At 39.8% G+C, this 17,944-nt stretch overlaps 2 protein-coding genes across 3 annotated transcripts in view; one reads left to right on the forward strand and one right to left on the reverse strand.

The window, feature by feature from the left end:
• The window catches only part of MCPH1 (microcephalin 1), a 227,980-nt gene that overhangs the window by 93,094 nt on the left and 116,942 nt on the right, over nucleotides 1-17,944 (reverse strand). The gene's annotated exons all lie outside the window — the stretch shown is intronic.
• ANGPT2 (angiopoietin 2) overlaps nucleotides 1-17,944 on the forward strand; it is a 71,511-nt gene that overhangs the window by 19,423 nt on the left and 34,144 nt on the right. For both annotated transcript variants that reach the window (XM_074991179.1, XM_074991180.1), the window contains exon 2: nucleotides 17,293-17,448. In XM_074991179.1, coding sequence (XP_074847280.1) covers nucleotides 17,293-17,448 — 156 coding nt within the window. The remainder of the gene's footprint in view (nucleotides 1-17,292; nucleotides 17,449-17,944) is intronic.

A 17,944-nucleotide genomic window follows, 5' to 3' on the forward strand; every position in this document is an offset into this window, starting at 1 on the left:
TAGTGTAAGTAGAGATGGGGTGTTAGTGGACGAGAGCTAAGGAAGCGCTGTTCCAGGTCAGCCATGAAAATATTGTCATATTGAGGGGCCATGCTGGTACCCATGGCTGTGACGCTGATTTGAAGGTATCTATCGTCACCAAATCTGAAATAGTTGTGTGTGAGGATAAAGTTACAGAGCTCAGCCATCAGATGTGCTGTAGCATCATCAGGGATACTGTACAACTTCTGCCTGTGTTGTGTTGAAAGTATTCTTTGAGGCTGAGACAGCGAAAGTAGGCTTCCAGATCACTGCAGAACCAACCTTCAACACAAACTTCCACACTGCTGAACTTTACTAAAATAAGACAGGAGATTTACATTAGACACTTCACTACTCTACAGAGGAAAAAGGACTGCAAGCTGTCTAAACTCCCGCCTGCCACACAGAGCCACAGCAGTGGTACCACTAACTCAGCCAGCAATATCGTTAATCTGTCCAGCTACACATTCAGCTCAGCAGAAGAGGCTGCTCTTTCTCGGGGACTCTCTTTTTGCCCCACCACACGCACAAACATAATACAGTTCTGCAGTGATCTGGAAGCCTACTTTCAACACAACACTGACCAGCACACCGTTACACAGACACCCTCCCAGCAGCACAAGAAGAATAACTCCATGTGGACTCCTCCTGAGGGTAGAAATAACAGTCTGGACCTATATATAGAATGCTTCCGCCGACGTGCACAGGCAGAAATTGTGGAGACACAGCATCGTTTGCCTCACAACCTCAGTCATGCAGAACACAATGCCATCCACAGCCTCAGAAACAACCCTGACATTATAATCAAAGAGGCAGATAAAGGAGGAGCTACTGTCATCATGAACAGGTCTGACTGCCAGAAGGAGGCTTCCAGACAACTCTCCAATACCAAATTTTACAGGCTACTTTCCTCAGATCCCACTGAGGAATACACTAAGAAACTACACCATCTGCTCAGGACACTCCCTACACAAGCACAAGAACAGATTTATAACAACACACCTCTAGCGCCCCATCTGGGGCTATTCTACCTACTACCCAAGATCCACAAACCTGGAAATCCTGGACACCCCATCATCTCGGGCATTGGCACTCTCACTGAAGGACTGTCTGGTTATGTGGACTCTCTCCTCAGACCCTATGCCACCAGCACTCCCAGCTATCTCCAAGACACCACGGACTTCCTGAGAAAACTGCAATACATTGATGACTTACCAGAAAACACTATCCTAGCCACCATGGATGTAGAGGCTCTCTATACCAACATCCCACACAAAGATGGAATAAATGCTGTCCGGAACACTATCCCTGATGATGCTACAGCACATCTGATGGCTGAGCTCTGTAACTTTATCCTCACACACAACTATTTCAGATTTGGTGACGATAGATACCTTCAAATCATCGGCACAGCTATGGGTACCCTCATGGCCCCTCAATATGACAATATTTTCATGGCTGACCTGGAACAGCGCTTCCTTAGCTCTCGTCCACTAACACCCCGTCTCTACTTACACTACATTGATGACATCTTCATCATCGGGACCCACGGGAAGGAGACTCTGGAGGAATTCCACTAGGACTTCAACAACTTTCACCCCACATCAACCTCAGCCTGGAACAGTCCACACAGGAGATCCACTTCCTGGACACGAAGGTGCTAATACACAATGGCCACATCAATACCACCCTGTACCGTAAACTGACAGACCGCTACTCCTACCTTCATGCCTCCAGCTTCCATCCCAGACACACCACACGATCCATTGTCTACAGCCAAGCATTAAGATATAACCGCATTTGCTCCAACCCCCCCGACAGAGACAAACACCTACAGGATCTCTACCAAGCATTCTTGAAACTGCAATACCCACCTGAGGAAGTGAAAAAACAGATCAACAGAGCCAGACGTGTGCCACGAAGCCTCTTACTACAGGACAAGCCCAAGAGAGAAACCAACAGAACACCACTAGCCATCACCTACAGGCCTCAGCTAAAACCTCTACAGCGCATCATCAGGGATTTACAACCCATCCTGGACAATGATCCCCCACTTTCACAGGCCTTGGGAGGCAGACCAGTCCTTGTCCACAGACAACCTGTCAACCTGAAGCAAATCCTAACCAGCAACTATACACCGCACCACAGTCACTCTACCTCAGGGACCCATCCATGCAACAAACCTCGTTGCCAGCTCTGCCCACATATCTACACCAGCAACACCATTACAGGACCTAACCAGATCAGCCACACCATCGTGGGTTCATTCAGCTGCACATCTACCAATATAATTTATGCCATCATGTGCCAGCAATGCCCCTCTGCTATGTACATCGGACAAACTGGACAGTCTCTATGTAAAAGAATAAACTCACACAAATCAGATATCAGAAAGGGCGATATACAAAAACCCGTAGGAGAGCACTTCAGTCTCCCGGGCCACACAGTAGCAGACTTAAAAGTAGCTATCCTGCAGCAAACAGATTTCAGGACCAGACTCCAAAGAGAAATTTCTGAGCTACAATTCATCTGCAAATTCGACGCCCTCAGCTCAGGCTTAAACAAAGACTGCGAATGGCTGGCTAAATACAAAAGCAGCTTCCCCTCCCTTGGTGTTCACACCTCCAGATCAACTGCTGGTAGTAAGCCTCACCCTTGCTGACTGAGCTAACTTTGTTATCCCCACCCTAGCTCTGGCTTATTGATACCTGGCCCTGCAGATTTCCAAGACCAGCATCTGATGAAGTGAGCCTGTGCTCACGAAAGCTCATGCTCCAAACTTTTCTGTTAGTCTATAAGGTGCCACAGGACCCTTCGTTGCTATATGCATACAGACTCCTGAGCATCCAGAGTGATATGCACCACTAAAGAAGCAGCACAATATAGTCCATTTATGCTATGTAGCTCACTGCCTTGCTGAAAACACACCAAACAAGTTGCAAAGGATTACTTCAAGTCTTGAGTACGGACAGTTTACTCAGATTGTATGTTCTCTTGGCGGGGGAAGGAACAAGTCTTTATATCTGTCTGCAGAAGTCCAAGCTCAGTGTTGGAGCTAGACAAATACTATTAATACTGACAATGCACAAGTTTAAATACCTCACATTCATTACAGCAAATTTAAACCTCTAAATTTCTGGAGAGAAAGTTTGTCCTGACACTGACCTTAAATAAAATTTTAAGTGATGCATGGTGAAGTTACTTACATACAATGTAAATAAGGACTCATAATTGTCAATAGCTTAAAGTGGTTTGGATGAACCCATTCATTATGTTAACACAAGACTTTTTATACATATTGCAGTGAATAGCAGGAGCACTACTGACTCACTATCTTCCTGGCTTCATTGCTACTGAACTTAGGCAAAATGCCATTAATGACTCAGACATTTATTTATTTATTTGTCCTTTATTTTTAGACTAATGGGAAATTTATGAATTCCTTCCCTGTCTTCTAAGAGCAAATACCACTTAGCTTTGATCCTGAAAAAAGAGTGTTCTAGAATAAGTGCTCAGGTAATTTTACCTATTTCTGATTTATGAAACAATTCTTTTGCTTTACACATTGGGTTCTATACAGCAACTGATTACAACTATTAAATGTTTTCTAGTATGTGTGTATCAGCAGAGATTATTTAAAGAAATCCCAAGCACAGGAATTAAAAAAAGATGCATAAAAAAAGCCTAGTGCATACTAAACTAAAAGTTGATATAACCCAATGTTGAGTATCTCAGAGCATATGCAATACCTTCACTTTCTCTTAAATGGCAAGCTATTTAGGAAAAACATATGTTTTGCATATTCAAGATTATAAATTGCACTATTTGAAGTTGTAAAGAGCTTCTGAATATCTTGAGTACTGAAAATTTCTTCTCTTCTTACTGCATACTTTTGTGCTTTTAGCCAGTGCCTTTTTCTGAGTTTAAAAAAAAAACCAAAAACTCAGACGGCTCCCCACTCCCCAAACCCTCATAAATCCCACAGCTGAGGCTGCCCAGGTGCTGATACTCAGTACCAGCACACACACACACACACAAATAGTCATTTCGGTCACCACATTAGCAGTTAGCTCAAAATATGTAATACAAAATATTCACCTCAAGCTGCATAAACCACCGTGCTTTTAGATGAGTCAGTATTTATTGAGATGGTCATTCTTTAGAGATACTTATGAAGACAATGGAGATAGCTGAATTCATTAAGATTAATGAAAGATTTGATTTTCATCTTTATCTGTACTGTTTACTTCCCTGAAGAGGACATCAGGCATATGGTTGGCTTTTACATGCTTATGTACTATTTTAAGAGCTATCACTTGATGCTTTTGTGTTTTATTATAAAATTGTATTGTGAATATTTTCCAATACATCCCAATGCCTGTCCAACTATTATTCATTTATGTTGTTACTTTCACTTTTTTGCAGGGGTGTGTGTGTGGTGGTGGGGGGGAAGGAGTGGGGGTGGAAAAGAGAGGAGAGAAAAATGTAGCAGGAGGTCTGGCCTGGCACAAATACACTGAGTAGGGTATGTAAAGAACTAATGGTGTAGGCTTCTGAAGCATTTCCCCATGCATTCTCAAGAGGATTATTTTCTTCCCTTGTGAAACAGATGTCTAAAGGGACTTCCTGCCCCCAGCATCAACAGCAACAAACCAGTTTTAAATTGACAACACTCTGAGCAATTTTAAACTGACTTTCTTCCAGCCTGCAAGCATGTACTTGTTTTACCATCTATTCATTTTTCTTTAAATTCCTGTTTTTATTTTGTCTTTTAGTGAAATCAAGTATGATTTATTTTGTCTAATACTCTTGCAACTAAAAATGTATGTTTCATACTTGTAATTGGGATTTTTTATACAAAAAGAACATAGATCATGAATAGAAAAATGAAGCTAGCATTTTTTCTTTTTAAACTTGAATATAATACTTTAAAATTTGTTTCCTTAGGTCCCTCAAAATAAACAGAACATCAAACTGCTAGCAATATTTTCAGTGTGTGCTTCCATTTACCCAATAACTTTGACAAAAGTGAAAACAAATATAAAGGTAAAACTAGGATGCGTGCAAAACTGAAACCTTAAAAGTGATCAGCCTTCATATTCCTAAGAAATTACAGTGATGCAGAGAAAAAATTGAGCAAATTAATTCAGGGTATGGTGAGAACAACTGTATAATGTTTCATTCCTTCTGTATTACAGTATGGCTGTGTCTACACTACAAAAATAACTTCGAAGTTGCTTACTTCGAAGTTGAATGCCTACATACACACTACATTGAAGTAGGGCACCACTCCATTCCCATGAATGGAGTAAGGACTTTGAAGTTGGGCTCCCTACTCCAAAGTTAACTTTGAATTAAGGGAAAAATATGTGTAAGACTCTCTACTGGCTACTTCGAACTAGTGCCTAACTTCGAAGTTAGTTCCTAATGTAGATGCACCCTATATGTAACAGCTACATCAGACTTCAGGAACACCACTGCCAAAATCTTTCTTCAATTTTTTTTTAAAAACAAATTTGATAATCTGGAAAAATGTTAATGTTTCACACCTGTATGGATACTGAAAAATGTGTATGCTTGTATGTTTAGTCAAAATCTACATTTTTCTTCTTTATAGTCTGGAAAATATTAAATTGTTATATGTGGCACATCATACATATATATGCACCATACAGGAAAATAATCTCCCCTGAAGCAATAATCTCACCTTAGTGTAGATTTAAATTTTGTTAATGTAAATAAAATTAATTTCTTAAATTTAAATTGAAAATAATCATTTAAATTATATAGGCTTCAGAGACTTGTATTTTAAGTCTGTATACACTATGATCTCCAGCTTGAAAAAAAATTGCGCTTGTGGACGAGCATGCCTAGGAGCTCTTTGATGGCTACCAGGAATACCTCCCACTGCCACATCTATAATTTGGTGAAAGAGCTTTAAAAGGTGTGCCAAATTGTGGGATAGATGTTACCTCGTGTGACTCAGTCAGCCAATGAGAAACTGAATGAGGTCATACACGCAAACAGCAAGCGAGACCAAAGCCCACCTGTACTAGAGATAGTTTACTTGTTGAGAAAGGACAATGACTCAGTCTCTCTAATTTTGTCCAATAAAGTCTAGAGAATTAGAAACAGGAAGCTTAGACAATGTAGCAAGTGCAGTATAGAGAAACAAAGCAATTATACATACTTTTTAATTAAAAATTATGCAGACCTTGTTTTACTTTAGTTTTTATTCAAATTCTTTTTAAATTAATTTAGGAAACTAATTGGTGGATATAAATGCTATATTCCATAATTTATGCAGTGTTGTAGCTAGGTTGGCCTCAACATATTAGACAGACAAGGTGGTTGAGGAAAGCTCTGCCTCAAATATTTACAAGATAATCAATAACCCTGAGATACTTTTTCTATCAAATGGAGTGACTCATTCATTTCATCTTCATACAACAATTTTACATTCAACACCAAACACTTTGCCCAAACTATGATGGCCATCACGGATACCAGGATGGCTACCCAGTATGCCAACTTCATGGGCCACCTTGAAAAATTTCTGGATGAATGCAGCATGAAACAATGATATATTTGAAACACATTAATGATATTTTGTTTCTCTGAAGGGATAACCTAAACTGCCTTAAGAATTTCCATCACAACTTCAATCATCACTGCCCATGCAAACTCTATAGGACATGCTTTTATTAAGATCAACTTCTTCGGCACCATAACCAGCTTCAAAAGTGGAACTTTACCAACAATTAACCCACAAAACCTCATATCTATCCCCACAGATCCATCAACTGCCCCCAACACCAAGAAATCTGTTATCTATAGCCAGACGCTCCGTTACCACAGAAACTCCACCTTAACGCACTTAAACTACTTTCAAACAAGGACACTCCAGAGAAGTAGATTACATTATGAATCAAGTCTTCCAAGAGGTATATCAACTGATCTGGACACTTGCTTTCTTCTGCTATGGCAAGGTTCCATTAGTTGGTTTAGGGACTCAGGTTTATAGCACATCTCTTTCATTCTCTGGGGGTGTAAATGTGTCTGATAGCAGGACGAGTCTATTTTGATTTAAAAGTTTGATGGTTTGCTGCAGCCAGGGATCTTTGAGACTGAGATCTGAATTATGTACTATGTTTAGTTATGCCATTTCCATGGGTTGGCACTTGGCAAAGTAGGGATTTTAATGTTTGTATTCATAAAGCAATTACTGCTGCCAAGAACATGAATGTTTAGTTAATTTAGATAAACCACTTAGCATTCAAGAAAACAAAGCCCAAATTTCACTTATAATCTTAAATAAAGTACAAACTGAAATGTCTCCTGAAAAACACAAATCATGTTAGTGTTTTAGCAAAGTTGTTTGTAAAATTAACATAAACTAAGAAAAAATTATCACAAAGGTTCATTTACCTAAGAATTGGCAGGTCAATTCTTCCTGCAAGTGATTGATAATATAGTCCAATCAGCAGCTGACCAGTAATTTTCTATCAACAGATGCTGTACATGTTTTTCTTTCCCTCACTAATTTTAAGCTTGTTTTTGTTTAAAAAAAAACAACCCTGGCTTATCACAGTGATGTTTTAGAATGTGTTCCAATATGATTGATCTGCCCTTATCTTTTGGCAACAAAAGTTACATATTTGTCAAATTTTATAATTTATATGATTTAAAATAATAAGGGATGACAATCCAGATTTTATAGCTAAATAAAGCACTTCAAATATGTATCTAAAAATGTTTTATCACAGTGGTACTAACGCCTTAACTATGATATAAATTAATTTTTAAAGTATTTTTAGAACTCCAACAAGCTTTGTGCTTGAACCCTCCATTAAAAGGCTTATTTTTCTGTGTGAATTCACTCAGGGTTACTTTCCTTAATTAGGTGTCATTAATATGTATTTATCACAATGAATTTTTGTTTTGTTTTGTTTTTTAAAACACAAAAATTTCATCCAACACCAATTCAGATGACAAAAAAATCTTGGATCGTATCACTATCTGATGCAGTTAGAATACTGTCATACTGTGCCTTCTTTCAAATTCTACCGGAAATCTACTATATTTACCCACCCCTTCAAAACAGAACCGCTGAAATCTATTATGTGGTTTTGTGAGTTTTGGTTCTCTTAAAAGGTTGAGCTGAATTTTACATTTAAAAACAAGAATGTAACCACTTTACTGACTATGAAGAATATTTTGTATCCTTTCCATAATTACAATACTTTCTGAGTACACAGATTTTTGCGGAAATTCACTGGTAAATCAGTTTCTGAATTTAATATAAAAATGGGTTATTAAATTTTTTTGCAACTGGAGTTATTCTCTCTCCCCAGAAACTTAATATAATAAGAAAGCTGCTGAATTCCCAAAGAGTTAAAACTCACTGATGCCTCACAGATTGACTGTGCATAGAGATATTCCTTCCTTACTTTTTTTTTTAAATTAATTATTACCTTTCTCCCTTATTCTTAAGTGAAGGTCAAAAAGGTTAAGTCGGACATGATAAGTAACATTCTGCTATGGAAAATTCCACAAAGAACTAATCTCTTTCAAAATGTGTGCCTATTTCCAATATTTTTAATGGAGCTGAAGCCACGCCAGCCCTCTGATGGTGCCTACTTTCAGACGGACACCTCTCTTACTGTTCTCAGTGAGACAGAACATCTCCACCATCAGACAGAATGACAACCATATTGCCCAAAGGCAGTTAAGCTGCATTCTTATGCAGAATAATGGGAGATGGCCACAATTTTTGAAAACAGCAGTTCCTCGTGTTTTTTCCCCCCAAAAGATAAGATATTGCAGCAGTTTCTAATATATAAATGTACTATGAAAAATTGCAAAAGTTCACAATTTACCTTTTCTAGACTATTAATTATTTAATATGTTTTTTATTGAGTCTCCCATTCTTATTTCCCTGTGACAAACAATCCCAATGTTTTCAAACTTTCTTCACAGGACAGTTTTTTCCCCCCAGGTCCTCAATCATTTTTGTTGCCGTTTTCTGAACCCCCAAAAGTCAGCAATATCCTTTTTGAGATGGGTATCCAGTTCTGCATAATATTCCAGCTGAAACCACATCACTGGTTTATATAAAGGCATTATCATATTTGTTTCGCCATTCCTTATGCAGTCTAACATCTTTGCTCTTTTGACCGCGGTTGCATACTAAGCAGAGGTATTGAGTTGTCTATGCTAACATTTCTTTTGTGAGTTAAAAAGTTACTTTAGAGTCATGTAAGGTACATGTGTGGTTTCAATGTTCCACTTGAAAGTATATTACTTTACATTTGTTGATACAACTTCATTTGCCCATTTACCTAGCTTGCCTGGTGTCCCTGACATTCCTCAAAATCTTGTGGTCCCAAATCTAAAAACAGTGTCATCTACAAATTTTATAAACAAGGGTACAATTGCCAGTTTCCAATCCTCAGGCCCCGCTACTTCATACTAAGCTAGAAATCTTGGAAGTAGCTTCTATTCTTGGTGTTCTACTGCCTATTGCTTCCTGCAGTTCCCATTAGCCAGGAAAGGTTAACTGTGGCCACTAGGAGCTGTGAGGCTCCGGGCCTGCAGACACTCAGCTAAACTGTCTTGCATATCAACCCAATGGCTAAATCTGACAAACCATGTGCAGCCAGTGCATCAGATGTTCCCCACACCAGTATAAAGTTTCTATTGGACCAACCTATATTTAGATGCTGAAATTACAAATACAGGTTGAACCACTCTAATCCGCCACTCTCTCATCCAGCAACATCCGTAAGACCCCTCGCCCCTCTACTCTCTGATTTACTCACCTCGATAATTTTTTTTCTGATTTGTCAACTGTGATTACTATTTTTGGTTCTCTCTGACTTAAATATTGAGTCTGTTCTGGTATGGCTATGGTCTGAAGAAATGGGTCTGTCCCACAAAAGCTCACCTAATAAATTATTTTGTTAGTCTTTAAAGTGCCACTTTATTGCTTTTTTGTTTTGGTAAACCAGCATGATTTCAGTAAACCCGACAACCACTTATCATGCATATTGCCAAATTTCCCATGGTCCCATAAAGTTTGTTTACAGATATCAGTCCTGACTTAGTGTTCTGTGCTATCATTTAGCTGTAATGTATCCCTAAATGTCTTCTAGGAGCCCAGTAAGCAGGGAAGGTTGGTAATGTGCTAGAAATTATAGACCTTCTGAGGTCTGGCATTCTCTCATTTGGCACAGATCAGGTCTCAACGATGGGGGACTAGAGAGGTACAACCTGTAAAACAAACATTGCTATTTTGGCAACTTGGCTTTGGAGGATTAAAAACCTTTGATTTGAACCAACATTAACAACATACTTATGGATTTAATTAAAAATTGTTTTACTTATGTATGTACAGTGCTCTATATACACGGTTTTAAAATTTGTTGGCCTTCGGAAGTGACTAATGTGTGCAGCATGAAGGAAAATTATCTGGTGCTTGTTGAGTGATATTTATGGTGATAACAGTCTGTCAGACCTAGGTAAAATGGCATGTAATCTTCCATAGTCTTACTTCGCTGATACGACACTGGGATAACTTAGACAATCAAAAGAAAAATAGCTACACTTGATCAATGGTATGGCAGTGTATTGAAATGTAACCTTTTGCCCCCATCTCCATGAATTTGACCCAATGAATCTGCATTGTTGAAAGTGCGTAGTAGCTTGCCCAACCCTAAACTTAAAATACAGCCTATGTAAAGATGACCTACCACAGAGTAAGCAGCTCTCAATTTTCAGATAGGATCTATAAAACAGAAATATTAACCCCAATATTGATCTTGATATTAGAACTGCTGGCATCTGAAGTGTTTTACATGTCCATGTATTTTTGTCAACAGATTCTAATTATTAGCTGTTATTATGCTCTTTGTATATGTGCATCAAACCTGGAAAGTGGTAGTTAAATTTCTCCTGAGTCCCAAATAACTGCAACATTTATTCCACTATGGCTACGGCAGCATGAAATAATACCTTAGTAAAGCTCCCCATGGTAATATTAGCATGTCATCTACCTGCATTATTGTTCAATGACAGAGGCGTGTTTGAATATTTGTCCTGGAGAAGTGGCTTTATAGTCCATTTACATCCCAGTTCTCATGAGTCACTTTTTCACTAGAGGTTATACCTCCTAAAAACAGCACTCTCTGGTCCGGCAACATCCTTCGTCTGGCAGAACCAGGGATGTTCCAAGACCAGGGAGCTGGGCAAGAGGAAAAGCTGCAACCCATGTCCTTTGGCTTTCATGGGAGGTGGAGCTGTCCCTGGCAGCCCCAAGCCACACAGGCAGGATCGGACATCCCTCCGTAACTCCATGTGGTGATGGTGGTGTGGGGGGATGACACAGCCATGCAAGGCGCTGGCCAGTGTCCCCATGCAGCCCTGAAGGGCTGGGGGCAGGCACAGAGGGCTAGAACTGAGTCCCAGGCAGCCCCATGGGGCTGGAGCCAGCGCTGGATTCTCCTGGCAGTCCTGCAGTACTGGGGCCCATGCAGGGCTGGAGCTGCATCCCCAGCAGCCTCACAGGGCCACAGTTGAAGCCGGCTTCCCCTGGCAGTTCCGCAGGTCCAGAGCCAGAAGCAGCCATGTGGGGCTGGGCCAGGCCAGTTTCTCCTAGTAGCTCCTTGGAGCTGGAGCCACATTCCCAGCAGCCCTGCTGGACCAGAGCTGTAGCCATTGTCCCCCAGAAAGAGCAGCATGAGCAGAACTCCAGTAGCAGGCTAGGCCACAGCGCGCACACAGCACTGGATGGGTGAACAACCCAGCAGTGTGTGTGTGGGGGGTGGTGGTGGGGGAAGGGTTAGGGGCCAGTGAAAGGAAACCTTCCTGGTCCAGCAAATTCTCTTGTCTGAGACCAGTCAGGTCCCAACCATGCTGGACGAGGGAGGTGGAACCTGTAGTTTCTAAGTGTGGGGATCTGTGTTAATAAAGAAGTTATATAGCAGTAACTAGACTTTGAATGAATTGCCGCCTCAGACTTTGGTTGTATTCTTCCTCCAGTCACTGTTGTGTAGTTTTTCCATTTCAGACAGGTGGACAACTCAGGAGGATAGAGTCCAGACAGAGTGGGATGCTTCAAACACCCACTAATGAAGACCAAATATTAACTTTTTTAGGACAGAAACTGGCCTTGTCTGTACTAGCAAGTGTTTGCTGGTATTGGTATTACAAGAAACTCTCCTAGGATAAACACAATTCATACTGGATTTTACTAATGCAGCTTTTAACAGCTGCTGACATACATGGCTTTTCCCAGTATAAAAATGGTTCAAAATATCTAGGCACATTAAAGAACATTACTGTAACCAGCAAAAATTTTGCTCTAGACCTAGTATTCATTATGTCACACAAGAGTTGATTGGAAAGCAATTTACTTTGACTACAGGAGGTATTGGTAAGCCACCAAGCTTTCTTCTGGATTTCTTTACGGGGCATATTGAAAGGGGACAATTTATAACTCCTCAGAAGAATTAATGATATACCTTATCATGCATCCAACCACAAATTAAGCACTATAAGCAGCAGTAAAGAGAGAGAAAAAAAAAGCATCAGATTGTGTGCTATATTTAATCCAATAAAGATGTCAGATTTTGAGAGAGATGTTAAATTCTAATTCAAAAGCACTGGGAAAACACATGCCCCTAAAGCAAACATGTCAAGTGTTCTTTTCTTCTTAATAAATGCCTCTATGCTTTTATAAGCATGAGAAGTTTCTGAAATGCAATTCAGAGATACCAGATTCCTTTTCTTTCTTTAACAGGTTTCATCATAGAGCCCCAAACCTCTCCGATCCTCAAGGAAAAAGATTTTATTTCTTTATTTTACTCATGTAAGCTTTGAAATCTTGAGATCCTGATAGAGCACTTTTTGTAATTCATATGGTATGAAAACCTTTAAAAAAAGTGTTTTTTTTAAGGAGTTCATTTAAAAGAGTCCAACTCTTCGTCTCAGGGACCATGGATTTGGTTGTGTAAATGGTTTTGAATTAAAGAATCTATAGGCCGAGTCTAGCATTGTCAGATTATTAAGAATGAACCTTTCAAAATTTGTTGGATTCTTAAAGGAATTTCATTGATTCCTTATGGTGACAAATATAGTTTTAATTTTAACACAGAAATGGTAAACTTATGATGTTAAAATGAATAAGGGACTGGACCAAAGGAAAAATGCCTTAACATTTCATTTTCTTATAACTTGGTATCCCAGGTTTTCTTTTCTGTGCACTGCAGATATTCACTCTTGAAGTTCACATGAATGCCATACTCTCTGGTGATTCATGTTGCCTTACAATAATAGCTCATTAACAGATTATATCATCAGGGTTCCAAAGTCTTTTTCTTTAAATCCAAATAATTAAACAGACTTTCATCCCAGAAATGGATACTTAAAAATTCAAGAAATACTCGCTAAAAGAAAAAGAACAGTTTCACTTGTGTTTATGCCTCTTTCTTTAAATATGCTAGTGAACTAACGACCTGCTTTAGCATGTGTCTATCTTTGAACATGTGACTAATTCCACTTACATCAGTGTAATTAATCACATGATTACGCATCTCGCCAAATCAGGATCCAACTTACCAGCAAAAATGTCTGCCAAAAGTGTAACTTCTAATACAAACCATTCAGAGAAAGCAGACTTTGAATGTTCCTTCATTGATGTTTAAACTGAAAGGCTGATTCAAAATGACTCACCCCCATTCAGGAAACAAAAATTCTATGTGACCTATATCTATGGTTGCCAACTTTCTAATGGCAAAAAAATGAACACCCCTGTCCTTGCCCCGCCCCATCCTTTCTCATTCCATTGCTTGTTCTTTCCCACCTTCACTAGTTTTTACTGAGCAGGGGCAGTGGATTGGGGTGCGGAAGGGAGTGCAGGCACTGAGTTAGGGACAGGGATGAGTGATTTGGGGTGCAGGAGAACATTCCGTGCTGAAACCAAGTGGTTCAGCATGCAGGAACAGACAAATGACTGGGGCAAGAGGTGAGGAGGGGACTCACAGCTGGGCCAGGGGGTTAGTACATGGGATCTGGGAGAGAGTCAAGATGAGGGAGGGAGTTCCAACTTGAGGCAGGGGGTTCAGGGTGCAATCTTCAGCTGGGCTGTGCTTACCTCATCTCATGCAGCTCCTGTTTGGTAGTGCAGTGTGTCTAAGACAGGTTTCTTGCTTGCCCCGGCTTAGTACTGCTAATGGAAGCAACCAGCATTTCCAGCTGTGAGGCACAGGGGATGGCTCTGTATTGTTCCGAGGCCTGCAGGTGCCACCCCCAAAGATCCCACTGGATGTGGTGCCTGGGATGGGGGCAGTGCACAAAGTTTTCCTGATTGTCTCTGTGCTTAGGCTCCACAGAGACATGCTGGCTGATTCTCAGAGCTGCATGGACCCAGGGCAACAAGGAAACCTGCCTTAGCCTCACTGTGCTGCTCATTGGACTTTTAATGGCCTGGTCAGCTGTGCTGACTGGAGCGGCCAGAGTTGCTTTTACCAGGTTTGGTTTAAAAAAAAAAAAAAAAAAAAAAAAAAAAGATCCCTGGCTACTCTACCAATATCTCCACTCAAAAGAGAAAATCAGTAAGGCGGAGGGCTTTAAAGTAGGTTTAATAGTGGTAGGTGACCAAAGTCCACCAGCAAGTCATAAACATGGAGACCTGGGAGATGGCTGGGAATTTGCAGGGAACACGGGCTGTAACAGTAGAGATAAAAGAGACAAGAGAGAACTGGGGGCAAAAGCCAATCAGAAGCTATCTGTATACTAATGCAGGAATATAAGGGGAATAAGCAGGAAGAATTTGGAAAACCCGTAAATAAACAACTATGACATGGTAACACAGAAACTTGGTGGGCTACTATGCATTTCTGGAACTATTGATACAGAAGGTTACATCCTGCTCAGGAGGACAGGCAGGGAAAAAAGTGAGGCGGTGTTGCCTTATATAATAAAATGGAAAAAACAAACAAACAAGAAGTCCTGTGGCACCTTATAGACTAACAGATTTTTTGGAGCATAAGCTTTTGTGGGCAACGACCCACTTCGTCAGATCCATGTAGTGGAGATTCCAGAGACAGGTCTAAATATATTTACATGCACTGGATGAAGTGGGTTCTTGCCCATGAACACTTATGCTCCAAAAATCTGTTCGCCTATGAGATGCCACAGGATTTCTCATTGTTTTTGTGGATACAGACTAACATGGCTACCCTTCTGATGCATACACTGGGACTGAGGTTGAGACGGACATAGGAGATAGTCTTGTTGAGGGTCTCTGGGTTAGGTTAAAAGGGGTAAAAAACCAAGGGCGATGTCAGAGAAAAAGTCTACTGCAGATCGCCTAAGCAGGAAGAAGAAATTAATGATACTTTTTTAAACAACTAACAAAGTCACAGGACTTGATGGTGATAGGGGACTTCAAGGAGCCACTCATCTGCTGGGAAAGTAATAGAGCAGGGTACAGATTAGACAAAAAGTTCTTGATCAATAGGGAAGAACTGGTTGAAAATTTGAAAGTGGAAGGCAGCGTGGGTGAAAATGATCATGAAATAATAGACAAAGAGTCTAAGAAATGGTAGGAGGAAGGATAGCAAAATAAAGGCAATGATTTCAAGAAGACAGACTTTAGCAAACTCAGGGAGTTGGTAAGCAAGGTTCCAGGGGAAGCAAGTTTAAGAGGAAAACCATTTGAAGACAGCTGGTAGTTTTTCAGCGACATTATTAAGGGCATATGAACAAACTATTCCACTGCATAGAAAAGACAGGAAGTAGAGCAAGAGAGCACCTCAGCTTAAAAAGGAGACCTTGAGTGATCTAAAAAAATCAGAAAGTTGTCATACAAAAAAATGGAAAATAGGTCACATTACAAAGGATGCAGATTATTTAAGGATGTAGGGGCAAAATGAGAAAAGCGAATGCACAAAATGAGCTCAAGCTAGCTAGGGCCACAAAGGGTGACAAGAAAACATACTACAAATATATTAGAAGGAAGAGAAAGACCAAGGAGTGGGTAGGCTTCTTACTCAATTAAAAGGAAAAACACCATGTGGAACAGCAGAAGAGCTTAATTACTTCTTTGTTTCAGTTTTCACCAAGATGATTGATGCTGATTGCATGCCTAGCATAGCGAATACTGGAGAAAAGGAGGTAGGTTCAAAAGTGACCAGTCAGCTTAACCTCTGTGCTAGGAAAGATAATGGAGCAAATAATTAAGGAATCCATTTCCAAACAAGTAGTAGATAGTAAAGTGGTAACAGTCAGCATGGATTTGTAAAGACTAAATCACGTCAAACCAACCTGATAGTTTTCTTTCATAGGATAATGGGGAAGCAGCAGATGTGTGATAAACTTAGACTTCAGTAAATCATTTGATACAGTCCCACATGACCTTCTTATAAATAAACTTGGGAACTGAGATGGAGCTAATATAAAGTGGGTGCATAAGTGGTTGGATCACCATGCTCAGAGAGTAGCTATAAATAGCACACAGTCATACAAGTGGGGTTCCGCAGTGATCAGTTTTGGGACTGGTTCTGTTCAATAACTTCATCAGTAATTTAGATAATGGAACAGAGAATACGCTTATAAAGTTTGTGAATAATAAAAAGCTGAGAGGGGCTGCAGCGTTTATAGTAACTAAAATGTCTCACCCTACGTTTCTTGTGTTTGTTGAAAGACTCTTGAACATTACTAAGTAAAAAAACAAAACAAACAAAACGCAGACGCACGCATGCCTATGTATATTTACATGTGCACATACAAAATAGGACTTCTCTGATTGTTAATCATTCAGGTAAAAAAAATGCTCTTCAGATTATTTTTGAAGTTTTGACAGAGGAAGGTGACTAAACTCTTGGGCCTTCATCTTCTAAAATCTTCCATAATTACTAACACACTGGTACAGCTCTTCTGGTGGTAACATTGGTTGGAGTACTAGCGCAGACAAGTTTCAAAGTGGCTGCCAGCATTTTAACCTCTGTTATTTCTATACCTGCTCAGAGTAAGTCTACATTTACACAATATAGTGGTTAGAACTCTGGTGGTCATAAGATCCTCGACTTGGCATACACTCATGCAATTACTCCCTCTGGTGGACCTAATCCATGTAAGCAGTTAAGGGAAATTACTTAAAAAGACTAGGTTTAAAAGAAAATTTATTCAGCAACCTAGACTGCATGTTGTCTGTATTCCTAAACAAAAAAGGGAAAGAAAGCAATTATCTTCTGTCTTTTCCCCATGTAGATGGAGAATTACATCCAAGACAATATGAAGAAAGAAATGGTAGAGATTCAGCAAAATGCAGTGCAGAACCAGACTGCAGTCATGATTGAAATACGCACAAATTTACTGAATCAAACAGCGGAACAAACCCGAAAGTTAACAGATGTTGAAGCTCAAGTAAGTAATGAATTTCAGATTCCCATGGACTTCAACAGTTGCTTTGGAGCAACCCATACAGGGGAATATCGTAATACGGAAATTTTAAAATATTAGCTGCATATTTTTAAAACAAATAATACACCTAAAGCTGCCAAAATATGCCCCAGTCTAAACTGAATAATATGATCTTCTGTGTAACCTCTAAAATGCCTCCTTCCTGATTATTGACATCCAAATTTTCAAGGTCACAACTCAACTGGAATTTTATCTTCTTTGAGATGGGGGCATGCTTCGATTTATTAAATGATTTTCGATGCTTTTGAATACTGTAAAATTATTCTTATTTCTGCATATTTTTTACTTTTTCCTAATCAGTAAGGCTATGTCTACACTAGAGAGTTTTGTCCCCTTTACAAATTTGTTCTGTTGACAGTAAATCAACAGAACACTGCACTTGTGTCGACAGCGTTTTGCCATTCCCTCAGACGAAGACCTTTCTCGACAGAATCTGTCA

The sequence above is a fragment of the Carettochelys insculpta genome, chromosome 3 (assembly GCF_033958435.1).
Source record: "Carettochelys insculpta isolate YL-2023 chromosome 3, ASM3395843v1, whole genome shotgun sequence".
Lineage (NCBI taxonomy): Eukaryota > Metazoa > Chordata > Testudines > Carettochelyidae > Carettochelys > Carettochelys insculpta.